At 40.1% G+C, this 23,097-nt stretch overlaps 1 protein-coding gene across 1 annotated transcript; it reads right to left on the bottom strand.

Annotated features, from left to right (window-relative positions):
• Positions 1 to 163: 163 nt before the first annotated feature.
• On the bottom strand, positions 164 to 21,876 carry rps6kal (ribosomal protein S6 kinase a, like). The gene is made up of 22 exons (XM_059346165.1): positions 21,536 to 21,876; positions 18,658 to 18,717; positions 18,443 to 18,559; positions 18,287 to 18,368; positions 18,099 to 18,179; positions 17,615 to 17,694; positions 15,689 to 15,795; positions 14,203 to 14,240; positions 13,767 to 13,909; positions 13,594 to 13,664; positions 13,371 to 13,459; positions 12,306 to 12,370; positions 11,769 to 11,871; positions 11,471 to 11,595; positions 9,566 to 9,688; positions 8,130 to 8,219; positions 7,882 to 8,040; positions 7,624 to 7,785; positions 6,650 to 6,726; positions 5,512 to 5,629; positions 4,981 to 5,121; positions 164 to 1,024 (listed from the first exon to the last, which is right to left on the bottom strand). Exons 1-22 carry the CDS (start codon positions 21,560 to 21,562, stop codon positions 899 to 901), a joined length of 2,184 nt encoding a protein of 727 aa, XP_059202148.1. The 5' UTR covers positions 21,563 to 21,876; the 3' UTR covers positions 164 to 898.
• Between the last annotated feature and the right edge of the window lie 1,221 nt (positions 21,877 to 23,097).

Genomic DNA, 23,097 nt, shown 5'->3' on the forward strand with positions numbered 1-23,097 from the left:
TATATATATTTATATATTTTTTTTGCAAACTAGAATTTCTGTCATTGTTACAACATTGTTCAACTCTTCCTTCCAACTCTAGACATTATCTCTTGTCCATCTGCAGCTTATTTTTCCTCTTTTGATACATTGTTAGCATCACAAAGTAACATGAGCCAGACTGTGAATTTTTAAGGGAAAAGAAAAACAGGTTCTGTCGACACATGCTTTTATGTAACAAAAGTGCTGGCGGATGATGTTGATCCTGAGGGACTAATCCGCCACGAGCAGAATCATCTTTTTTGTTTTTAAGAGAGGAAACAGTCTGAGGAAACAGTCTTACGATGTCCCTCAGTCAACACCATCCTGCCTGCACTCTCACACATAAACCTCACTTTGAAGAACAGAAGTAAAGACAGCAAAAGCAAACAGGGGGGAAGGAGTGAGAACTGAAGAGGAGGAGGATGGCAGAGCACAGATGAAGAGCAGTGGGAGGGGGGGGGCACAGTTTACCGAAGCAGCTTTGAATCAGCCAATCACAGTGAAGGAGAACATCAGCTGGTGCGTTTCTTCCTCACACGAGGAAGAGAGAGAATGAAAGGCGAGGAGGGCAAGTGCATATGAAAGCTGTGGAAATAAATACAAGTCTGTCTTCCCAGCAGTAACAGATATGTGAGTTTCCCCCCTCTTCCTCTTCAGCTGACTTCTTCACAATGCAACCTAGTCCAGTGTGAGTGTGCATGCATGTGTGCATATGTTGGGTGTGTCAAATAAATAGGTTAAAAAGGGAGACAGTAGGTCTGACTGGCCAGGACTTCGGTCTGTGTGTGTGTGTTTGTGTGTGTGCATGTTTGCGTATGAGAGTCCGACTGAGAGTGAGGTCAAAACTGGAGGGCGGGCGGGCGAGTGAGCGGCGTGTCTACATGTCTGTTGAGGTGAGTTTCTTCATGCTGCGTCTCTGGGCTAGACTGGACGCTGCCACGGGCTCCAACACCGGCTGACTCGTCTTCTGGCTCAGTGCTGAGTAGGTGGCAGCCATGGCTCCCTGGAAGACAACAGAACAACACTTGGCTTTAACCTGGTACCATTACACACTTTTAGGGCAGTCCGTGGCCTAGAGGTTAGGAATCGGGCTTGTAACTGGAGAGTTGCCGGTTTGAATCCCGGTACTGACAGGTCTACTTTTCAGCGATTGGATGGCAAACGTTTCTGTCCTGACGCCGGCTGAGGAACCCCTTTATTGTCAATTTTACTATGTAAGCCATGCGTCCTCAGTAGGTTCCACAAGGCTGTGATTATCCTAGAGGTCATTTTATATAGCAATAAATGGCCTCACTTCAATGAAATGTCTACAATGAGGACCAACATCATCACACATGATTAAAATCGAGCTCATTGGATCCACATGTGACTCAGCTTTCAAGTCATAGCCATGGTTTAGGGACGCCAGTATGTTGAAATTTTCAATTATAATAATAGGTGAAAATAACACATTTGCATGTGGATAAACTTTTTTTTTTTTTACCAAAAACTGCATTGGATTAGCCAAAAGTTGGCATGTTGGTAAAGGGGAGACTCGAGGGTGCCCATCATTCAGATATCTTCAGGTCAAAGGTCAAGGGACCTATTTGAAAATGTCAGTTTTCAATTAAATTTGTGCCCAACTTAGGAGCGTTATTTCATCCTTTTCCCAGTAAGAAATCATGACGTGATGTTAAAACTGCTGCAGCCTCAGTATGTCAGCAAGCAATCACAACAATATTTGTTTACCTTTAAATGGATACAAGACTCCAGCTTTAAGGCAATTACATTCCCACTCAGTTGTTGTGTAATAAGTTTACATTCCCAAAAAATATGTACAGGAGGTCAGTCGGTTTTGTATTTATAAACAAGGCATGAACTTGTGATGCTCATTCACCACAACAACTGCCAATTTTTACAAATTTCTTTATCTACTTAACAAGAGAAGCATTCATTTCAACGTTTATTTCAGATTCAGGATGATTTTTTCCTTATTCAAGCCTGTACTGCACTACATTTGTGTTATCTATTACCACCCACTTATCCAGAGATGAATCAGGAACACGTCATCATCTGAAAGTGTGCAGCACTAAAAAACTGGGCTTTGAATAAGTGCAGGAAAAATATTAGGGATGCACAATATGTTTTTTTTTTATTTAACCGATACCGATAACTGATAACTGATAACTACCTGCTTCTTTTGGCCAATACAATTAGATAATGGATAACAGAGAAGTTCATAACCTGTAGATGAAGGTCACCTGAGGGTAGAGTTAAACTGGTAGAACATCCAACCAGACAGAAAAAGGTGCTTAATTAAGAGTTCAAGGAAGAAAATTTTTCAAGCTATAAAAGAGGCCACAGGGGCACAAATCCCACCGCCTGATGGCTGTGGGGTGCAGCGAGGCTTTTCTGTACAAACTGTTTTTCAGTCCTTGAATCACACGTGCAAGAGAGGAGAAAAGTAAAAATAGATCAGTGACAGCAGTGGGATTCATGACTAAGAGCAGGATGACGAGTCCTCAGTCAGCAACACCAACATGCAGACTGACGAGTGGAAACATGATGCACGGACTAATGCTAATAGAAAGGTACATTTTAATGTGGCCAGCATGAATCTATTGAACCGTCCATTCAGCCAGACTAGAATTGTCTGCCTGGTGCCGAGATGTTAATGACGCTGGAAATCTATAAATAGAGCTTTTCTTTGATGTCAGAACTAAATACTGTTGCTGATCAGGTAAAATTGCTCCACAGACATGAAGTTGGCCTTATTTATGCCACAGACTGTTGAAAAGAAAAGTGAGGCCAATGCGACAGTGTCTTAAACCTGCATTCTTTCTAATGGTGCAAAGAGAAAGTTAGATTGTATACAAGTCTATGAACCAATGACACGACTTCTCCCTTGATTTCTCAGTTACCGTTTTTCTCATGAGTTTATGATCTTAATTGCAAGTGTCAAATCTTTTTCAATACAATATGAACACGTCTTATAGGTTTGCTTATACTAAAAGACGTTCTAATGAGTCAGCTGTTTCGTTTTACTGTAAGCATTTTGTTACAATCCTGTTTTCTCTGGTTTTCTGGAGTTCTAACAAGGCAAGGATAGTTGATAAAATACTGTATTTCTGAGTGGTAACTATCAGATATTTAAACCAATGTCTGCCCTGTCTGCTTACCTGTTGCATTACATGAATAAACAAGAGCACCAAGGAAACCTTTAGGTCATCTGTTGAGAGGTAAAAAGCACTGTCTGTTGTTAAAGTGGTGAAGAGAGAGCTGAGAAACAAAGTGAAGCTCTCAATTTACTGCTGATCTTTGTTCAGACCCTCACCTATGATCACAGGCTTCAAGTTGTTTCTCAAAAGAACAGGATCACAGACAGAAATTCCCGCGCAGGGCAGCTGGCCTCGCTCTGCATGTTTGGGTGAAGAGGTCGGCTATTACAGAGTGCCTTTTATATATAGCCGCTGGAGCGCTTGGTAAGGATGCCGCCCAGACAACCCCTCTCTGTCGGGGGTGATGGAGTGATAGAGGGACTGCTCCACTCACTTGTAATTGCTCAGGGATCTCTCAGGAGGAGAGCTCCGTGTCGTTTTACTGACTTTTTGTGCCTTTGAGTGGGGTCATGTTGAAGCTTCTGATGACTTTCTAAGTGGAAAGTTTCCAATGACCTTTAATTTATGTTTTGTGAGGTACTTTGAGGTTTTATGTTGATGTTCCTTTCATTTTGCCTTTTTTAGTGTTGTTGTCGACTCTCTTTATCTCTTTATCTGTCCTATCGTTCCTAAACTTGATGTTGGAGTGAAAAAAAAAGAATGATTCACCATTTTTCAAAAGTGGAAAAGGCAACATCCTTTTTTTTTTATTGTCAGTCGCCTAGCAACAGTGCCCTTGCAAAACACTTGAACGTCAAACGTGTTGTGTCAAACATACGACCCGATGAGCATCATTTGAAAGAAGCATCCGACATGGATAAGTGGCGAGATAAGACCGAAGGATGGACACATCTGCTCTGCTGGATCTGGTATTAGTAATAGATGAGCTTAGAAGTGTGTGAATCATAGAGGACCAGGCTCACTTTTATATGTCAAGAGGCACTTCAAGGGTATGACATCATGTAGCAGAGATCAGACCCTCTTCTGGTTCAGAGGGATGATGTGGTTCCATGTTTAGAAACATTGAGTATCATTACCCACAAGGCCGACACACGTGAGACTGTGCACCCATATATGAGGTACCACTAGCCTTTAAAATCTACCATTTTTGGCGCCCAGTCTTTAGCCCCTTTCATAGTGCTGTTTCATGTCAGGACATTTACGGCTCTGTAACATCTCGTCTGCACTATGAACGCGCCAGAAGCCGGATGCCAGGATCAAATGATCCTACCAATTTTCCGCCTCTAGAGGTAGTCACAGAGGCGGAAAATTGGTGGGACTGTTGGCAGCGGGACCACTGTAAATCAGCCATCCCAGCAAGGCGGAATATTTGACGTGGCAAGTGATGTCTAACACACACCTCACACTTGGTTCGAAAGTCATCAAATCAGCAGCTGCACAACAACTGCGGCCGCCGTCCCTAACTGTAAATAGCGTCCGCCGCTTATTGTAAACAAACCGGCATTGCTAACTGTGCACAGAGTGTCCGGAGCTTGTTGTAAACAAACGGAGGTTGCTAACTGAACACATACTGCTGCAGCACTCATATACTGTACTGCTACAGAGCTAACTGTGTAGCATATTAGCATTGTGCTGCTGCTAATCTGTTGCACGTCACTGTCGTCTCGTCCCACCTCGTTCTGTGACGCCGGACTGCACTATGGAAGGGCACGAAAATCTTGCCTTTGCATGATTACTATGAACGCCCTAAGGCGAAAAGCCAGAACAGATCTTTCCGACAATATATCGGGACATTTGTGGGACGGCACTATGAAAGGGCCTTTTGTCTGTTTGCTAATTAGGAGGATATATATGCACCCACCTTGACGAGGTGTGGTGCGTCATGGCGTGTGAGCTGGAAGTGTGGTAGCGTGTCTCTGCAGGTGATCCAGGAATGCTTGAGAACCTGCTCTGCTGTGTATCGCTGGTGAGGGTCCACATGGAGCATATGGGACAGCAGGTCCTGCAACATAAGGTAACACAAGTTGTAGAAGTATATGAGCAAAAACAACAGATCAAAACAGAATTTCAAGTGTGATTTTTTTTTTCCATTGTTAAATAAAGTTGTGTCTCAACCAAGAAAAGAGTCATGTTTTATTAATACCTCAGCACAATCACAGAAAGAAAGACACGTCAAAACAGGATTAAATCTAAACATTACAGCTAAATTAAGTTTCTGTAAGTTTCTTTTAAAACCAAGTGTACAAAGTGCCTCTCAGACATGAAATAAATACAAAAGAAAAAAGTCCCTTATATTTGACTTTGAAGCGAACTGTCTTTGTTACTTTGACTTTTAAGCAGATTTACAAAGTCACGCCACCTGTCTGAAGCTACAAAGTGTCAGTGTGGGTACCTTTGAGCTGTCTGATACAGTATCCCAGTTGCCACCCGTCAAAGAGAACTTTCCAGATCCTATCCGGAGAAGAATCTCCTCTGGTGTGTCGTTTGGCCCGTTAGCAAACGGCGTGTACCTGACAGGGTGAAAAGTAGACAGAAGTAAATCACATGCAGCGTTTCATTTCATAGATTCTATTGCATACTAGTCTCATGGGACAAACCTGACTGACACTTAAATTAGCAATTAAACACATGATGAGCTATGTAAAATTGTGGTGATTGTTTCAGACCCTCTTAGCGACTTTACTGAAGTTTGAGTTCATATAATACACACACCATTACATTCTTGTGAATAGATACTGACTTATATTGATTTTGTATAAATAATTAAATAAAAATATAGTTTTAGATGAATAACATATAGCCAACTCTATAATGAGCCTACATGTGCAACACAAAATTATATTTTCTGGGATTCATGTTGGATATATTGTTGTAAATAAATTACATTATTGGTGTTATATACAGTCATGGAAAAAATTATTAGACCACCGTTTTTCTTCAATTTCTTTATATATTTCATTTTAATGCCTGGTACAACTAAAGGTACATTTGTTTAGGCAAATATAATGACAACAAAAAAACGGCTGATATCTAGACATTTTCCATGGTTTTCTTGATAATAACTAAAATGATTATCTAATAATCTTTTCTATGACTGTAGATGTGTTAAATAAAGAAGAAATACTGCAATTCATTTTAGTTGGATTTCACTTGTCCAGTAATCTGGAGCACTTGTTTATTTTGGGACTGAACATTAAAATTATCCAATTGTCAGTTTTATTGTGAAAATGCAATTGAATTTTCCACTGGAGAAAAGTGACAACATGTTTCTGTATGCTGTCAATTATTGTTCTTAGAAAGAATAAAATCAGATTGGCGTCAGATTGATTTCTAAAAAAAATTGGCATCAAATCAGGAAATTCCAACTTGTGCATCTCAAAGTGCCCTGATGTACAGGTCCCATTTTGAGCTTCATCTATGCACACAGCATCAGACCGGTTGAGAAATTTGGACACCTCACACTTCACGATTAATCATTCCCTCCCACATTTCACAATGATTCAACAGTTTTTGCATGAGTGCAGTCTTACCCTGCTAGCATGGTATACAGTAGAACTCCAAGACTCCATATATCACAGGCTGCATCATAACCTTGCCGCATTAGTACCTGGACAAACAAAGGGAAGCAAACCTTTAAAAACCCCTCTCTTCTTCACACCGTTTTCTCTCTTTCCACATATCTAAATTCAGGTATTAAGCTTTACATTCCCTCTATCATTTGTTTCCTTCTCACTAGAGATGGTCCGATCAGGTTTTTTGGGACTGATACCAATCACCGATCACCTAAAGCCTCACCGATCCGATTACTGATCAGAACCGATCGATCACGTGGGACGATATTAATATTTGTATTTTATATATTTTTGTTTTCCACCCATCAATTCATCCACTCATGCACAGGCCTATAGTCTTTAATTTATGTTAACCTTGTAATCATTTATTTACTAGATACTACTAGATTACCTAGATTGACCTTTATTTATTGCATAGCAGTAACTTTAATATTCCTTCACAGCAGCAGTGGCACTGTGCCCGTGGGATCGGCGTTTTTTTCTTCTTTTCGCTCGTCTGTTTCAGGAAATCGTTGTGTTCTTTTGTCTGAAATGACTTCAAGTGCCTAGTTAAATTTGTCGTGTTGAAACTGGTTGGGTTGTTTCCCCCACGAGGCACTAAACGCTTGCATAAATTGCAGCTAGCGTGTGTGACATCAGACTCACTCACTTCAAAAAAGTTCCATATGACAGACATGTTGTCGGTGCATACAGGCTGCTTGACCACAACACAACTCTTCTTCTTCGTTTTAAAGCGGCAGCGTTTCGGCGCACTACTGCCACCTTTGGATCCGGAATGTATATCACACCATAACAAACACTTGTAAAGCACATGTATGTATAATGCGATCGGATCTGTGTTTTTCACCTTTGATTTTAGATCAATTGTTTTTTTATCATATCGGGCCGATCCGATCAGTTGCCGATCGATCGGCGTCATCCCTACTTCTCACCTCTGGCGCCACAAAGTTAGCGGTGTAACAGGGGGTGAGGAGCAGGCCGTTGCCTCCTCGAAGCTGCTTGGCGAATCCAAAGTCACAGATCCTGATGGAGTCAGGATTTCCCGAATCATCCATATAAAGGATGTTACTGGGCTTCAGGTCTCGGTGTACCACCTGGGGGGAGAAGGAGCATAGAAGAGAGCGACACATTATAGAAGAAGGCATTTCATTTTCACTCATGCTCCAGTATGTACAGGAGTGTCTCCTCACCCCTTGGCAGTGGAGGTAGTCAACAGTCTTGGTGATGGTGTAGAGCACAGCACTGGCCTCTCTCTCAGAGAAAAACTTCTGCCTGAGGATCTTGTCCAGCAGCTCCCCTCCCTTCATCAGCTCCGTCACCAGGTAAACATACCTGCCTTCATCATACACCTAATGAGAGCACACACACACCTGTTAGTGTGGTGACAGACAAGAAAAACGTCATAGTGTTGAAACGATCTCACACAAGTGTTACTGACGTCTTTCAGAGTGATGATGTTGGGATGCTGTCCGTATCGCATCAGGATTTCAATCTCTTCAGAGGGGTCCCTCTTACTTTTGTCTATAATCTGAAACACATGGACAGACAGACATGGGTAGTTATCGTCAAATTACACCGTGTACTGGCTGGGTAAAAAGAAAAGAGAGAGAGAGAAAAAAAAGTGTTTAATATGACTAGAAAAGCGCTATATAAGTGCAGGTCCATTTATTCTGAACCCCATAATCTGCTGTTTGAAGAGCATCCTTAAAAGTATATATTTTTTTAAAACATTAGCATAAAAAGATTTTGCCACAAAAAAACCCACTTGCACTAACCAAATCCTGTAAAAACCATTAAATTCTGTGTGCCTCATAGCAACTGTTAAGCCATGAATGACTCTGAGACTACATTTGTGAATTTGTGGCAAAACTTTAATGAAACTTCAATTCATGTGCAGGCTGTTTACACAGAGCAGAGAGGAGAGGATAAGAGAAAATAGTTTTATATGCATAACATGAGAAGCCTCCATTTTTTTTTCACATACTGGAAGAAATTCAACTTGCATTTTTTTCCTTTGTTTTGATATGTTGTGTTATACTGCAGCACTTTGAGATTTCCTCTAATGTTAACGTGCATTACAAATAAAATGTATTATTTATTATTTAAAAGAGGGTTTAAGGTTCTCCATGCTTCTAGCCATGATACTGCTGTATATATATATGTATATATATATTGCAGTGAAGAAACAGCCACAGCCACAAACGGCAAAGCCTTGCTTTAAATAAGTAGCAATAGGGCTTCAGTTGCTGAAGCTGTTCTGCCCTCTGCTGGTCTGTCGGCACACTAACTACAACACACGCAGACTCAATTTTCTGCAGTTTTATACATTCTTAATATACATTTTTTTTTTTTTTACATTTTTGTGAGCCAATACACTAGAGACAACAGTTTATATAATGTATGTAATTGTAAATTGAAATGCACTACATACATCCAATTTACTTAATTTAGTTCCCTGCAAATTGAAAACCACAGCTGATCAATCACAGCCTCCAAATTAGCTTACAAATGCAGCAATAGTGATGTTAGATTTTTTATTTTATTTCACAACATAGAACACAAGAGTGACCACCAATTGATATTGAACATGACATAATGCATCAGTGGCCTGCATGTTACTGAAGCAGGTCAACTGGTGGGTCTTCAGTTTAATCATGGCACAGTAGGAGAGGCTAAGTCACTAACTGTTGACATGTCTCTGACCAAGAACTTTACCCACAACTACTCACATGAGGCTGTTCCGTGGCCAACCACGCTGTGATTTTACGGTGTAACTCTCTGGAGTAACTGTGTGACTGTGTGGGTGTAAAGCATGGCACTATAGAAAATTAGCACTGGTGCTTAGTGGATTTTAAAAAAGAAAAAGCTTAATACCTTCACAGCATAGTCCATGGCAGAGACTCGGTGTACACAGCGTTTACAAATGGAGTAGGAGCCGACCCCGATGTCCTCCTGCAGCTCGTAAAGATCAGAGAACTTGGTGGAGCCGCCGTGCATCTGCAGAGAACAACGTTTAAACTGTTACATTACTAGAGGTGGGAGAAAGATTCGATACAGCACAGTATCGTGATATTTACCGAGACAATATTATATCGATTCATGGCAGCCAAGTATCAATATTTAGCTTTAGATTTAATGGCTGGCAAGACGTCAGTATTTTCGCCGTTTTTTTTCCCCCGGAGGCTGTAGGGAGCTTACTTTAAGGAATATACTTGATATAGAATATATATGAGACGAAAAGATCTAAGGAATCTATATAATAGGCACCATGCGCATCAGGATAACGTGTCAAGAAGTTGTTGGTATAACGCTGCAAAGTAAGTTAGGCTTTTTCGTATTTCATTTTTTAAAAATCAGAGCAGTGAAGCTTGTTGTTTTTGACAGTTTGATAAAATGCTGCAGTTGTTGTCGTCCATACATGTTTGATATCAGTTGAGTTCAGTTTGACTGAATACTTTGTTGGTCAGTCTGTGGGTTTGACTCTCATTGTGGAGAAATAAAAAGACTGAAGTGAGATGAATAGACTGAGAATTTTCTCTTATTTGACAAAATAATTCTTGATTGAATTTAACTTTGTGGACAAAATGCAGTTGAACAGTTAAAATCGCGATATATTGTATTGCCGTACTCACCATATCACAAAATGCTTAAAATGCTATAATATTGTATAGTGATCAGGATAAAATCGTATCTGGGGGCCTCTGCATATTCCCACCTCTATACATTACATCCTTTAACATGAACTGAATCCATTTAAAAGCAGCAGCAGCAGCTCTGTCCTTGCCTACACATTTGATACGACGGCTCTTAAACCTTGTGTTGTCTTCCATCAGCATTCATTTTAACACTTCTGTTCACAAATATGCCAGAGTGGAACTTGAAGCAGTCACGTTGTTACATATTCAGCATTCAAACTGTCACCGCAGATTTACCACCATTGTAGTATCGGCTCCCTATTCACACATCACTCAATGGCAAAACGCTGTCAAATTAACAGTTATGGAAATAAATGGAGCCATGCGAAGTGTCGGGAGGACAACGTCTGTGTGTGTTTGTGAGTGTTGATACTGGAATTTCTAACTTTGATAGAATACTTTGAAAAATATCTATATTCAATACCATTTTTGATACCATGGGGGAGCGGTGCGTGTCTCAACTCGCTGTCACAGAGAAGAGAGAGCAGAAAGCGCAGCTGGTGTCTGCGTATCGATACTGCGTCAAATGAGTACTGAAACTGTTTCATATGTACAGAATGGATACGTATCGATACTTGCACACAGCAACCATTAAAAGGTAAATTAAGTTTTTTGCATCTAGGTTTCATTTTTGCCGTTTCTGTCATCGTGTCAATCACTTTGGATCTAATTTCACTTCGTTGTACAGAAATCAACTTCTACAATTGCAATGAATATTGTCAGATTGAACAAAGGCAGCGAGTCAAGGCAAGAACTGAAGTGTACTCTAGAGTAGTATTGAGAGTTTTGTGATCTGAAATTCTGTGATAATTGTTCAGTTAGAGATGTGTTAACTGAAGAGTTAAGAGATGGAATCTGTGTAAAGCTCCAAGGTTAAATAGTCGACATTTCTAGTCTGTATTATGGTGCAAAAAGGCAACTTGAGATAAATGGAATTACAACACAAATGGAGTTTTCATAGAAAGGCTTAAGACTAATAGAATGTCTGTGTGTGACCTTCATGCACTTGTGTTACCATGCTGATAATTCATCCGTGTAAGTTGTGATAGAGGACATTTGCAAAGCGTAGATAATGTGTGCTCACCTGAACTATGGGGAGTATGCTGAGCAGCGGGGAGCTCTTGTTCTCATCCATAGGGGTCGGAGCAACAAAACTGAAGCCTTTGAAGAGCTGGTGGGCGTTAGCACTGGGAGGGATACCTGGGGAGTCTAAAACATACAAAGATCATTCATAATATAGTCATATACACATACAGAAAGAAAGCCACTAAATTTTGGAGCCATTTCTTGCTCAGTTTCAGTTTCCATGGCTGCAGGAGTGGCTGTTGTTTTTAAGCTGCAAAGCATGTGAACAGGGCATGTGTGTGTAGGTGTAGATTTACCTTTAGGCGTTTTAGCGGTGAACTCTGGGTCGAAGCAGAACGTGTCATCTGGTTTACCTGCTGCGGGCTTGAAAGGGGGCTGGAGCTCTCTCCTGTACAGTTTCTGCACAAGATACAGGCGCACACACACACACACGTGCAGAAAACACACATACATGTTAGAAATCAAACCCCACCACAGGCTGTTTGTGGTGTGTGAACATATGTGAGAGCGAAGCCAAGACCCCTCCCCAGATTAACCCGCTCCCATCCCTCTACAGCCCGCTCCAGCCAATAGCATCCTGCAGGCTCTTAAACACTCACGCAGGGCTATTAGTGCACACACAGTGAGAACTGGCCCTCTGCCCAGACATACACACACACAAACATAGTTGGCGTGGCCAAGACTGATGGCCAGAACTCACCAAGCCAACCGTTTGTTAGGTGTGAATCCTCAACAGAAGCTGGAGAGTTACATGTGTGTGTATGAGCGGCTCTGTGAGAAATGAAAGGGATGTGTGTGTATATGTGTGTGTGTGTGTGTGTGTGTGCGCTCACATTCCAGTCGATGGTGGAAAAGAAAGCGTGGCGTTTGATCTCCTCCACTCCGTCGGGCCCGGCCCCTAAAGACACAGATCACTCTGGTTCAGTTAACGCTGGCACGTTCGATTTTATTGTTTTCAGAGGATCAACACATTCACACATTTTTCTCTCAGCGGGTTTTCAGCATGTGATTTAAGTGGATGCCAAAATGTTAACAAGCTCAAGCTAAGCGAGTGGCGCAATGTCAGGATCAACACACCTCATTTTCTTTTATTCCAACAGGTCTAAACACTAACTAAACAGGCGAATACTATGACCAAAAATGTTCATCAGTGACCTTTTTTCCATGACTAAGATGAGATGAAGACAAGAAAACAACTTATGTCATTTAAAAAATGGACTAAATCAGCATGAAAAAACTCAATTTAAAAAACAAAACCTGGACCACAATCAATCACCACAAATTTACCAGAATTCTCTTTCGATGCAGCAGTCAGTAGGGCTCGGAGTAACCAACTTATTTAAATTGAAGTTAAAGAGAAACGTTGCCAATTTTCAACTGGCTCTGTGTCCCTGCATCACAGGCCTCAGGCACTAGCAAAAGTCCACACAGTTCCTGCCATCTGGTGGATTTTGACACAGAGCGGTTGGAAAATTGGCAGTTACCCTTTAACACGGACAATAAACAGGGCTCAACAAAAACAAACAAGAAGATATTTTGCCCCTGAGGCCATAAAATAGCTGGTAAGAATAGAGATACATTCTTAATCAATATGATTTAGATATTAGATATAGGAAATCATGTTTTAAAGTAGTTTTACTAAAATTACTGGTTTTGTCCAAATAAGATTGACTGAAATGTTTTATATAATCTGATGACTAAAAAAATAAAATGTCAACAGCTTTTCATTGACTTAAACAGATATATTTGACAAAGATAAGACTATAATTACCTTTCAACTAAAATGGATTAAATAAACCAAAAAACAGGATGATGTTGATTAAATATATATAAAAACTAAAACAAATTTAACATGGGACTAAGACAGGTGACTGAATGAACCCTATAATGCACCTTACCTAGTCTGTTAGCAGGGTTACGTTTAAACAGCATTCTTAGCAAACTCTGGGCTTCCAAACTTAGGAATTGGGGCATTCCCAACTTAGCTCTGGAGAAGGGAAAAGAGCAGAGGGTGACAGATGAATAAGGCCAAAAGGAAAAGTAGTTCATCATTACTTAGAAAACTTGTCTCACTTCTGTCACGCTTTGAGTGTCTTAATCATGCAGCGCACAATGACTCACTTGAGAATCATGTTCATGGTCTCATTGCGGTCTTTCCCTTGGAACGGTAATGTTCCTGTTAGCATCTCAAACTGCAAACACACAATGGGGAAAAAAACAGAAATATCATCAACGTGACGGTCTGATCAGTTCATATGAATGTCAAAGAAGAAAAGAGTTTCCAGTTTCTTTACCATAAGTACTCCCAAAGACCACCAGTCGGCACTCTGTGTGTGTCCTCTCCTGTTGACCACCTCAGGGGCCATATACTCCACCGTACCACAGAAGGAATAAGCCTTCTTATCAGCATCTACTGACTCTTTACTCAAGCCAAAGTCTGCACAGACAGCAAGGTGAAGCACAGTGGTAAAACACATGGCTGCCTGAACAGTCACATCCAGTAATTATACAATGTAGAGGTTTTAGTCTTTTTGCCAAAAAAACATAAAAAATAGCTGCTGAGGAAAGTCAGCCTCCAAGACAAAAATGGGGTCATTAATCTGTTTTCACACATTTAATATTAAACAGTTTAATTACAGTCTTTTAACTAGAATAGACTATTAATTACTCTCGAGTGAAAAAAAAAATCATTTTTACATTATGTTAATTAGGCATGCACCAAAAACATACCTGTTAACTTTATGTGTCCAGCTTCATCAAGTAAGATGCTGAAAGACAAGAACAAAGTTTCCCATAGAAGTGAGCTTCAAACAACAGCATTTAAATAATCTCATGCATTTGTTATGTGCTTATAAATCACCTAGAGCTGTTGGCAAATCTCTGCTAATCTATTCTTAAATTCAGGAGGTTTCAAATGGGCTTCTAATTAGAAGAAATAACAGATCAAAATACTTCATTTAAAGCCACATTGAACCTATCCAGTCACAGACTCTGAAACTAATCAAAAGTCTGAACTAGAATGTGTTAGTTTGTATGTGACAGTGTGTGTTTAGTGAAGTTATGGCTTGTAAAACAGAGATAGAGGAATCAGCCGTATATGGTAAAGGTCATGTGTCAAGTACAGAAAAACACTGCAACACGTTTATGCTCAGGAGAATTGCATAATGCTTAAGTTTCTACTTGAAAATAGTTTTGGACAGTGGATAAATTAACACAGTTGAGGCCTTTACAAACCGGGGCCGTTACAAATTAACATCACGAAAATGCAAAATACTCTCGTCAGTGAATATTTGCATCAAAACTATTAATACCAGCAGTGATTGCCGTTTGAATAGATTTGCACAGGCAGAGGACCAACCACCTGGATCCTATTGACCCGGAGCAGCATCTGGCAGTCTGTGAGGTAAGCTGTTGTATAGCCTTATCTCCTATAAGCTATTTATTTATCGAGTTTCCTTTTAGCGGAATGCTCGGAGTGAATTACTCTGGTAAACAGTTGTGCAGATTATATGTCTAGGACTTTTGTTGTGAAAGGTAAGAACAGAAGGACTGGATCTGGTAAGTGAAAAGAGTAATAATGTTTACTCTCTTCATTCAGACTATAGAGCCTCTGTGTGTTGTTTTATAGTGCTCAGAAGCACAACTCATAACCTTCAGCTACTCTATAGCGTCTGTCCTGCATAATATTTACAATCTATGTAGAAAATACTTGAAAAAGTTCTAAAAAAAATAAATTGACAAGCAAATTAATCGCAGTAAAACGTATTCAAAAGGCCTTTATGAACGCATTTTCTATTAGATGATGAAAAAAAAAATGCTGTATGAGTTCAAGTCAGCCATCTGTCATATGTGATTAAATGTTTCTTTACATCACATCATCTGGGATAGAATTTTCTTTGATGTTTTATGGCATGTCTATGTTTTATGCATATAGCATATAAGTGATATGAAAGTTCTCTTGTAGCGTAATTTTCTATTTATGACATCAAACAATATCTAAAGCAATGTCTAAGTATAAAAATTGAAAATCGAAGCATTTGCAATTTAAAATGGTGATCACAGTAGAGCCACACAGTTTATATGTCCAAATCAACAATGATCAACGCTTTTGTACTTGAGAACAAATCTTTATCAGTAAGTTGGATGGAGTTGGAATATGACTGTGTGGGTTTGAGTGTCGGGGGCTGAAGGTGAAGGTGAGGTCTGGGATTCTTACTTCTCTGGCTTGAGATCTCTGTAAACTATGCCCAAGCTGTGCAGGTGGTCGAGGGCCAGGGCCAGCTCTGCAAGGTAGAATTTCACATCTTCCTCTGTAAACATAACCTGATAAGAACTGGACAAATTTACTCTCTGAACTAAGAAGAGGAGAAGAAATTCAGCAGCAAAGAAAAAAAAAGACACAACTTCAATATTAGGCTTCAGTAACCACAAACAGAGAAAACAGAGCATCATTATTGTCACAATATCAGCATTTCAAATAGGTTACACGACTCAGCAAGCTGTTGATTTGACATTGCCAGCAGCTATCACTTTGGTTCTGAGGCATGCTTTCAACACAAGGTCTGTCTAGAGAACACACTGTCTAAATTCCCTGAAAGCATTTGAAAAGAGCTGATCTGAGCCTTTAGCTGACAAGCACCCGATGATCTAAAGGCAAATAACGGTCCCAGGAAAAGCAATCATGATTCCATGAGGAATTCAAATCTTAATTTGAATAAAAAGCAAAACAGAACACAGGAATGACAAATGACTTGGCAGTGCTTATGTTTATAAAATACACTACACATTTTTGCATACTAAAGTTGCACCTGTTCCATTTGTAGCTGTCAGCTTAACTATTCCTTAGGGTTTAAGAAGAACATTATGGCAGATGTAGTTCTGATTTTAACAAACATGTTTAAAACATCAGGAGTTTTAAAAAAGGCTATTAAATACTAGAATTATATGGGCATGCTGTACTTCTCTTTTTAGACAGAAAGAAAACAGACAGAAAAAGTTGAAGAAAAAAAAAAAACTTATTCCAGATTTATAAGAGTGCTTGTATGAGGTACTTATCAATAGACAGTGTATAACCTACAGTAGATGGAGGGGACAGCAGCAAAACATTATTTAGCTACCTTAAAAAAAGGTCAATGTCAGTTTAAGTGTGCGCTATATTTAGAATATTTGCACTGTGTTTCCCAGCTGTCTGACAGCCCTTTCCGACTGGGAACTCAGGCCGTTATATCCATCTATGCTCTCATCAAAGCCACCACATGGCTTTGACAAAAACAATTATTATACCTCGCAAGAAAACAGGACCCGCTGATCGACCACTGCCTTGATAATTTAGTTCTTTTGTGCGACTTTGGTGAATCCAATCTAACCTTTAAAAAAGTCACACAATAACACAAACAGACTAGCTGATTAAGGCAGCGGTAGACCAGCAATTACCACATGCATTCTGTGAGGTAAAATTACTGTTTTTGTCAATAGAGTCTGGTGGCTTTGAAGAGAGCATAGATAACGACTGAAGTTCCCACTGCATAAAGTTAAACAGGGCTGTCTGATATCAAGGTAAAGCAGTAAAGGTAATTGCAATATAGCATAAACTTAACCAGATAAACAGTTGTAAGACAAAGTATGTGAACACTTTGAAATTAGCTAGTTTTCTGTCCACAGATTGAGTGTTTTTTATAGGTCAAAGTATCTCTACACCACTCAAATCTCATTTCATTATTAGAACTCCAAGTATGCTAATTCCTGGCTCCAATTAGCTCTTAATGGAATCAATAGCCAAAGGGTTCACTTACTTTTTCCACCAGCACTATGAATGTTTAGTGGATGTGTTCAATAAAAACATGAAATATTATAATTTTTGTGTGGTCTTAGATCAAGTACATTGTGTTTTTCTGTACTTGAGACTTAAATGCAGATCAGTTCACATTTTATGACAAATTAATGCAGAAAACCAGGTAATTTCAGAGGGTTCACACACTTTTTCTTGCAACTGCAGATTATTAGCCCCAAATTGGGGGTTTGCCAGCCACCATCTACTGTTTAAATAGAACATTGAACATGCTGTTCTTTTCTTTTCAGACAGAAAAAGCAGCAAATAAATTTAAGATACAATGAGATGCAAGGCAACAGGACGTCAGCTTACCTCTTTGGATAAGCGAGTGAATACATCCCCTCCCCTGAGAAAGTCCAGTATTAAATACAGTTTCCCTTCTGTCTGAAAGGCTGCGAGATGAGGAAATAAGTCAATTAGCCGCACGCTAATCATATTCTGGTTTCAACAGAGACACTCATGGTGACACATGTAAACACTGTAACTCACTTAGCAACAGCTTGCTAACATTTACATGATACTAATAAAAACAGAATAAACGTAGATAGAAGCTTGATCCTTTTGTTTTTCTGTGTGTTGTGGCAACAGACCTGATAACAAACTTCTCTTATTAGGACGAATTCCTGTTCAATAACTGGGTAATAAAATATTCTGACAAATTATCTTTAAAATGATGTTTCTGATGAAACATGAAGATGCACATAAGCAGCTTATCTCTACCTGAACTAGGATGTAATCTGTAGGATTATATACATCATAATCGCCCGCACACTATGTAAATAACAGTTTCTCTTACCGTAGTGCAATTTCACTATGAAGGGATGATTGACTTCCACTAAAATGTCTCTTTCCATCTTAGTGCGAACTCTGTCCCTGACTGGAGAAACAAAGCAGGAAGGGGACAGTGAGAGGGAGAAATCCAACACTGAGGACAGAACATACCGTGCGATTTGCACCGGCACTTTAAAAACAAAGATCAATTACCTTTCAAAGATGCCTTTTTTAGAACTTTCATTGCATATAACTGACCCGCATCTGGACCCACGATCTTCCTGACGAGAAATACCTGAGAGGACAGGAGACATTTAGCAAGATCCTAACACCTACTGTTGCACTGATGGACAACAACTGTTTCCTCACCTTGCCGAAAGAGCCCTGGCCGAGGACTTTGAGCAGTTCAAACTGAGATGGATCCGCTTTCTCACAGCCCTCTTTCACATGGTGGGTGATAGGAATCTCCTCATATGTCCCTTCATCCTGCACGAACAGCATCAATATGAGACTGACCTGACCTGTCATCATACATGACACACACACACACGCTCAGACAAGACATCAAACTCATTGTTACTTACACAGTGTGAGAAAGACTCTCCCTCCTCCATGGGCTCGTCCATGATCTCATGCCCATTGACCTGCAGCAAAAGCGAAAAATGTCATCAGAGTCGGCAACCACTAAACACTTTCACAAAGCTTGTTCATCCTTGTTTTCAGCTGAGCAGGACTATGAGTGCAGCTGCCGCACGCCCACATGTATGACGGAAGATTCGACAGATGAAATCAGTGAGTCACATGCAATAACAGTGTGCTTTCACTTTTCTCAAGTCAAGCTCTATTTGTTGTCAAACAGTATGGAGTCCATACCAGTCCATACTCTAAGCCGGTCCAGCTGTCCAGCTCTCATCCTGTCCCTATAAAGCCCCTCATTATTAGCATTCTAGCTTAATCCCCAGCCAGAGCAAAAACAACATGTCTGACTGGCTCTGAGTCTGATTTTTGTTAGAGCTGCAGTCAGCATTCAACCTCTTGAGGACACACTAGGGTCTGGCTCTTTCAGGGCTTCAGGCTAATGGTGGTGGCAACATGCTTCTTTTTTTAAGAGAGCATAGATGGACATGCTTTGTTCAGCTCAGAGTTACATTTAGGAGCCTGTTTCATGCCTCTCTTTTGTTTGTTTGAATACCATGCACTGTGATGTTGTCAGCAGAGGAATGTCAGATATTTCAGCATAAAAATCAGACAATAAACTGACCGCTGTAACATTAACCAGGTCTGCATATTTCAATCCTGTGCTCCAGCTCTGCCTGCATGATGTATTCAGTCCAGTGTGTTTGTGTGTTGAATTCCATCAAGCCTCTGAAGAGGGGGGATGAGTCATAGCGCTACGCAAACCCACTCAGTGGGTGGAGCCACACCACCATACACTCACGTACATCCACAGAACAGAGGCCAACACACCACTTTTCCAATATCTTAGCACTACAGATTGACATTATCAACACAAACATTTAAATCAGTCGACATGCACACTCCAAAAGCAACACATAGCACAGAAAAATGTCAAAATGGAAGCCTTGGTGCATCTCTGAAGTGTAACATCCAGGCTAGCCAAAGCCAGGGCAGTGCTTGTGTCATAATTCACACATACATTTTCACTCCCACCTTTGCTGTGGCTCATCACGGCTTGTAACAGAGTGCAGCCTACACTTGCAGCACAACCAGGCGAGCCTTTTTCAGCCATTTGAAAAGATGTCTTGACAGCCATACATAATATCATCTCACAATTACTGATACCGGCATATTTGATTAGATATCATCTGCAAACTGATACAAAGTGCAATAAAAGAACCAACATAACCACTAGCCCCGGTTTAAGTGGCTAAGCCTTATGTTTACTTCTGTTATCTTAGCAGCTTTCAAATGTGCCACATTCAGTGAACAGCAGATTAGGGTGCTTACTTGTAGCAAAAGATGAAACGCATTTGTAATATTTGTGGCATATTCAATGTTTCGATGCCACCTACATAAAACTAAGCTCTTTCAACAGATTGCCAAAAAGATTAAGAATACTGTAGCAGAAGTCTCTTAAATTGTCAAAAGGAGAGTTTAGCTCAACAGAGGTCAGAAGTGTATGTTGCAATAGCTCTCTGCTGGCTTTAAAACCGTCCCAGCGGTCAGACAGACAGTTTGGACTGTAGGTGTGAAAGACTGCAAAGAATCCCAGAGATGAAGAGGTTTAGGATGTCAGGTTGGCTTAGCCGCACATGAAAAAACATCTCATCATGGGGCCCATACAAAAGCAATCCACGGCTATCACAACACAGCATTAAGGGAAGCCTGTAAATGTATCAATGGGTTCACTAAAAGGTTTAATGATGATAAATTAGCCCATAATTAATACAAGCTTTACATTCCATTAGGAGTCCCTTGTTGTTATGAGCCTGGTGGAAATAATTGACGTTTAAACACAACTTCTCTTTGCTAATACAGTTAATACACTGTCAGCAATGTAAATTAATAGTTTTATCAAATTATAAGTTATTACGTATGTCACAAATCGAGAGATAAAGCTAACATCAGTAACTCACTTATGCTGCTGACAAGCTCACTTGAGGAGACGGCTGGTCAAATGTAGCGACTGTTAAACTTTTATTACATTTAACGCTGCTAACACATTCAATAACTTTACCGTAGATATATAATAATAATAATAATAATAATAATAATAATAATACATTTTATTTGTAATGCACTTTATATTAGAGGAAATCTCAACGTGCTACAGGTTAAAAGCATAACAGTGTAATTATAAAAAGGATAAAATAGGAAAAAACAGCTATAAACAGAAGAAAAAGTAGACATATATACATACATACACATACATAATCTAAAAACCATCTAGACGGGAGGAACCAAAGGTTTTGCTAAAAAGGAAAGTTTTTAGTCCTTTTTTAAAAGTGTATATGGACGGTGGTGCCCTCAGGGTGTCAGGAAGGGCTTTACCGGCTCTTCATTAACAAGACGGTGGAGGTTGAAGGAAAAACTTGCCTCCAAGTTTCAAGCCTGCAAGCTGTCAGCTAGCAGGCTAGCTACATGCTAATGCTAATATGCTAAGCTAGCTATGAGGCAAACTCCTGTTGAGGAGTGTAAATAACAACAAAAGCTTAGAGGAGGTCATGTGGCGGTGGATTAAGAGCCTGTCCTCTGCGTGGAATAATGCCCGGTTGCGAAAGCCCAGACGGACAGCTATCAAACTAATAAACCCGGACAGTGCAACAAAAATAAACATCTAACCAGCTGTTAGCATTAGCTAGCGTGTTAGCATGCATCACGGTGCGCTGCAGGTCGTGACGCGAATTTAAGCTGTAGCCAGCAAGCTAACTTAACGGGACAGCACAAACCACAAACAATGTAAAGCAGATTAACATGCAAAGCACGCGTTTATCAACTCACCTCACTACAAACGCTGTTTACCTCCATCTTGTGCCAGGAGTCCTCTCTAAGTCTACGGCATCCTAGTCTACCTAGAGCCCCGCTCCACGTTGCATGTCTTCCCTCTGTGGAAGTCCGGCTCTTCTGCTCTGATGATCAGATCCAAGCTGTGTGGCTGCGAACCGCTATCGGGACGGGATCGGGGAATAGTTGGTGCTGATGACTGGACCATACGCTCGCCGAGAGCACCGCTACCCTGCCATGGATGCGAATATGGCGGCTATCGTGGTACCTGATCGTCAGTGAATGAGAGTTTATTGACGTATTTATGACGCAATTCAGTTAAGGATTTCCCCCCGTCCAAAGCAAAGCAGCGGATCTGGAGATAGAGAGGAGGAGAGAGAGGACGTGGTGGCGTGGGGGGCTTGATGCTCTGTGACATGCTGCGTGTGACATACATGCATCCGGGTGATGAGCTGTTTGCTTCCGACTTAAATAGTCAGTGCCATTGTTAGGGTTTTTAATTTATGGCTGACGCAGGATATACAATTACGGAGCAAAATAGACACCTCTTGTGTGGTGCGCCATAAATCTGAGCCTCTGATCTTAACCTTTAATAGGGCCTCATTGAAATACTTAAAAATTCCAAATTTGGAGGATATTACATACAGCCAGAATGTGGACTGTGGAATATGTAAAACACATACGGACCCGGGGGAGGGGGTAATATTTTGAGAAATAAATTTACGAGATTAAAGTGGCAAATCTACGAGAATGCGAGAAAAAAATGGGCAGATTTATGAGATTTAAAGTCGAGAATCTGCGAGAAAAGGTTACTTTTTCCCCCACTTTTTTCTCGTAAATCTGTGACTTTTTTAACGCAGATTTGCCACTCTAAAGCTATTAAATTTGCGACTTTTTTCTTGTAGATTTGCCACTTTAATCTAGTAAATTTGCAACTTTTTTCTCGAAATATGTTTATATTTTATTTTGGATATCAGCTGAAGTTACCAAATCCGGTTCTTCGCCCGATAAAGGGTTGAGGATGTAAGTTGAATGTTTTAAAGCAACTGTTTCATAAGCCTGCCTGTCCATCCCCAGTCCAAGTGGAAATAAGAGGCTTAAAGCTCATCCACTTTCCCTCAAGCTCTGTCTCTCTCCCACCACAGGCACAAAGTCTTTGTTTGTGTGTAAGATACACTACAGGTCTACATTTGTTTATGCATGTTTATTTATATTTGTTTATGGTCACCAAGGAAGAAGTATTCAGATCTCTTACTTCAGTAAAAGTACTAATACCACACTGCGAATTGACTCCACTACAAGTAAAAGTCCTGCATTCAAAACTTACTGAAGTAAAAGTACAAAAGTATCAACATAAAAAAATATATCTTATTGTATTTAACTATTTAATATACTGTTGAGTTTAATATGTATAATAACTTTAAATTGATTGTGTTTTTCTTATGTTAAATCTCAACCTAAAAAGTGACTAAAGCTGGGAGCTAAATGTAGTGGAGTAAAAAGTACAATATCTGCCTCAAAATGTGGTGGAGTAGAAGTATAAAGCTACAAAAAATTGA

Source organism: Centropristis striata, chromosome 12, assembly GCF_030273125.1.
Source record: "Centropristis striata isolate RG_2023a ecotype Rhode Island chromosome 12, C.striata_1.0, whole genome shotgun sequence".
Classification (NCBI taxonomy): Eukaryota; Metazoa; Chordata; class Actinopteri; order Perciformes; family Serranidae; genus Centropristis; species Centropristis striata.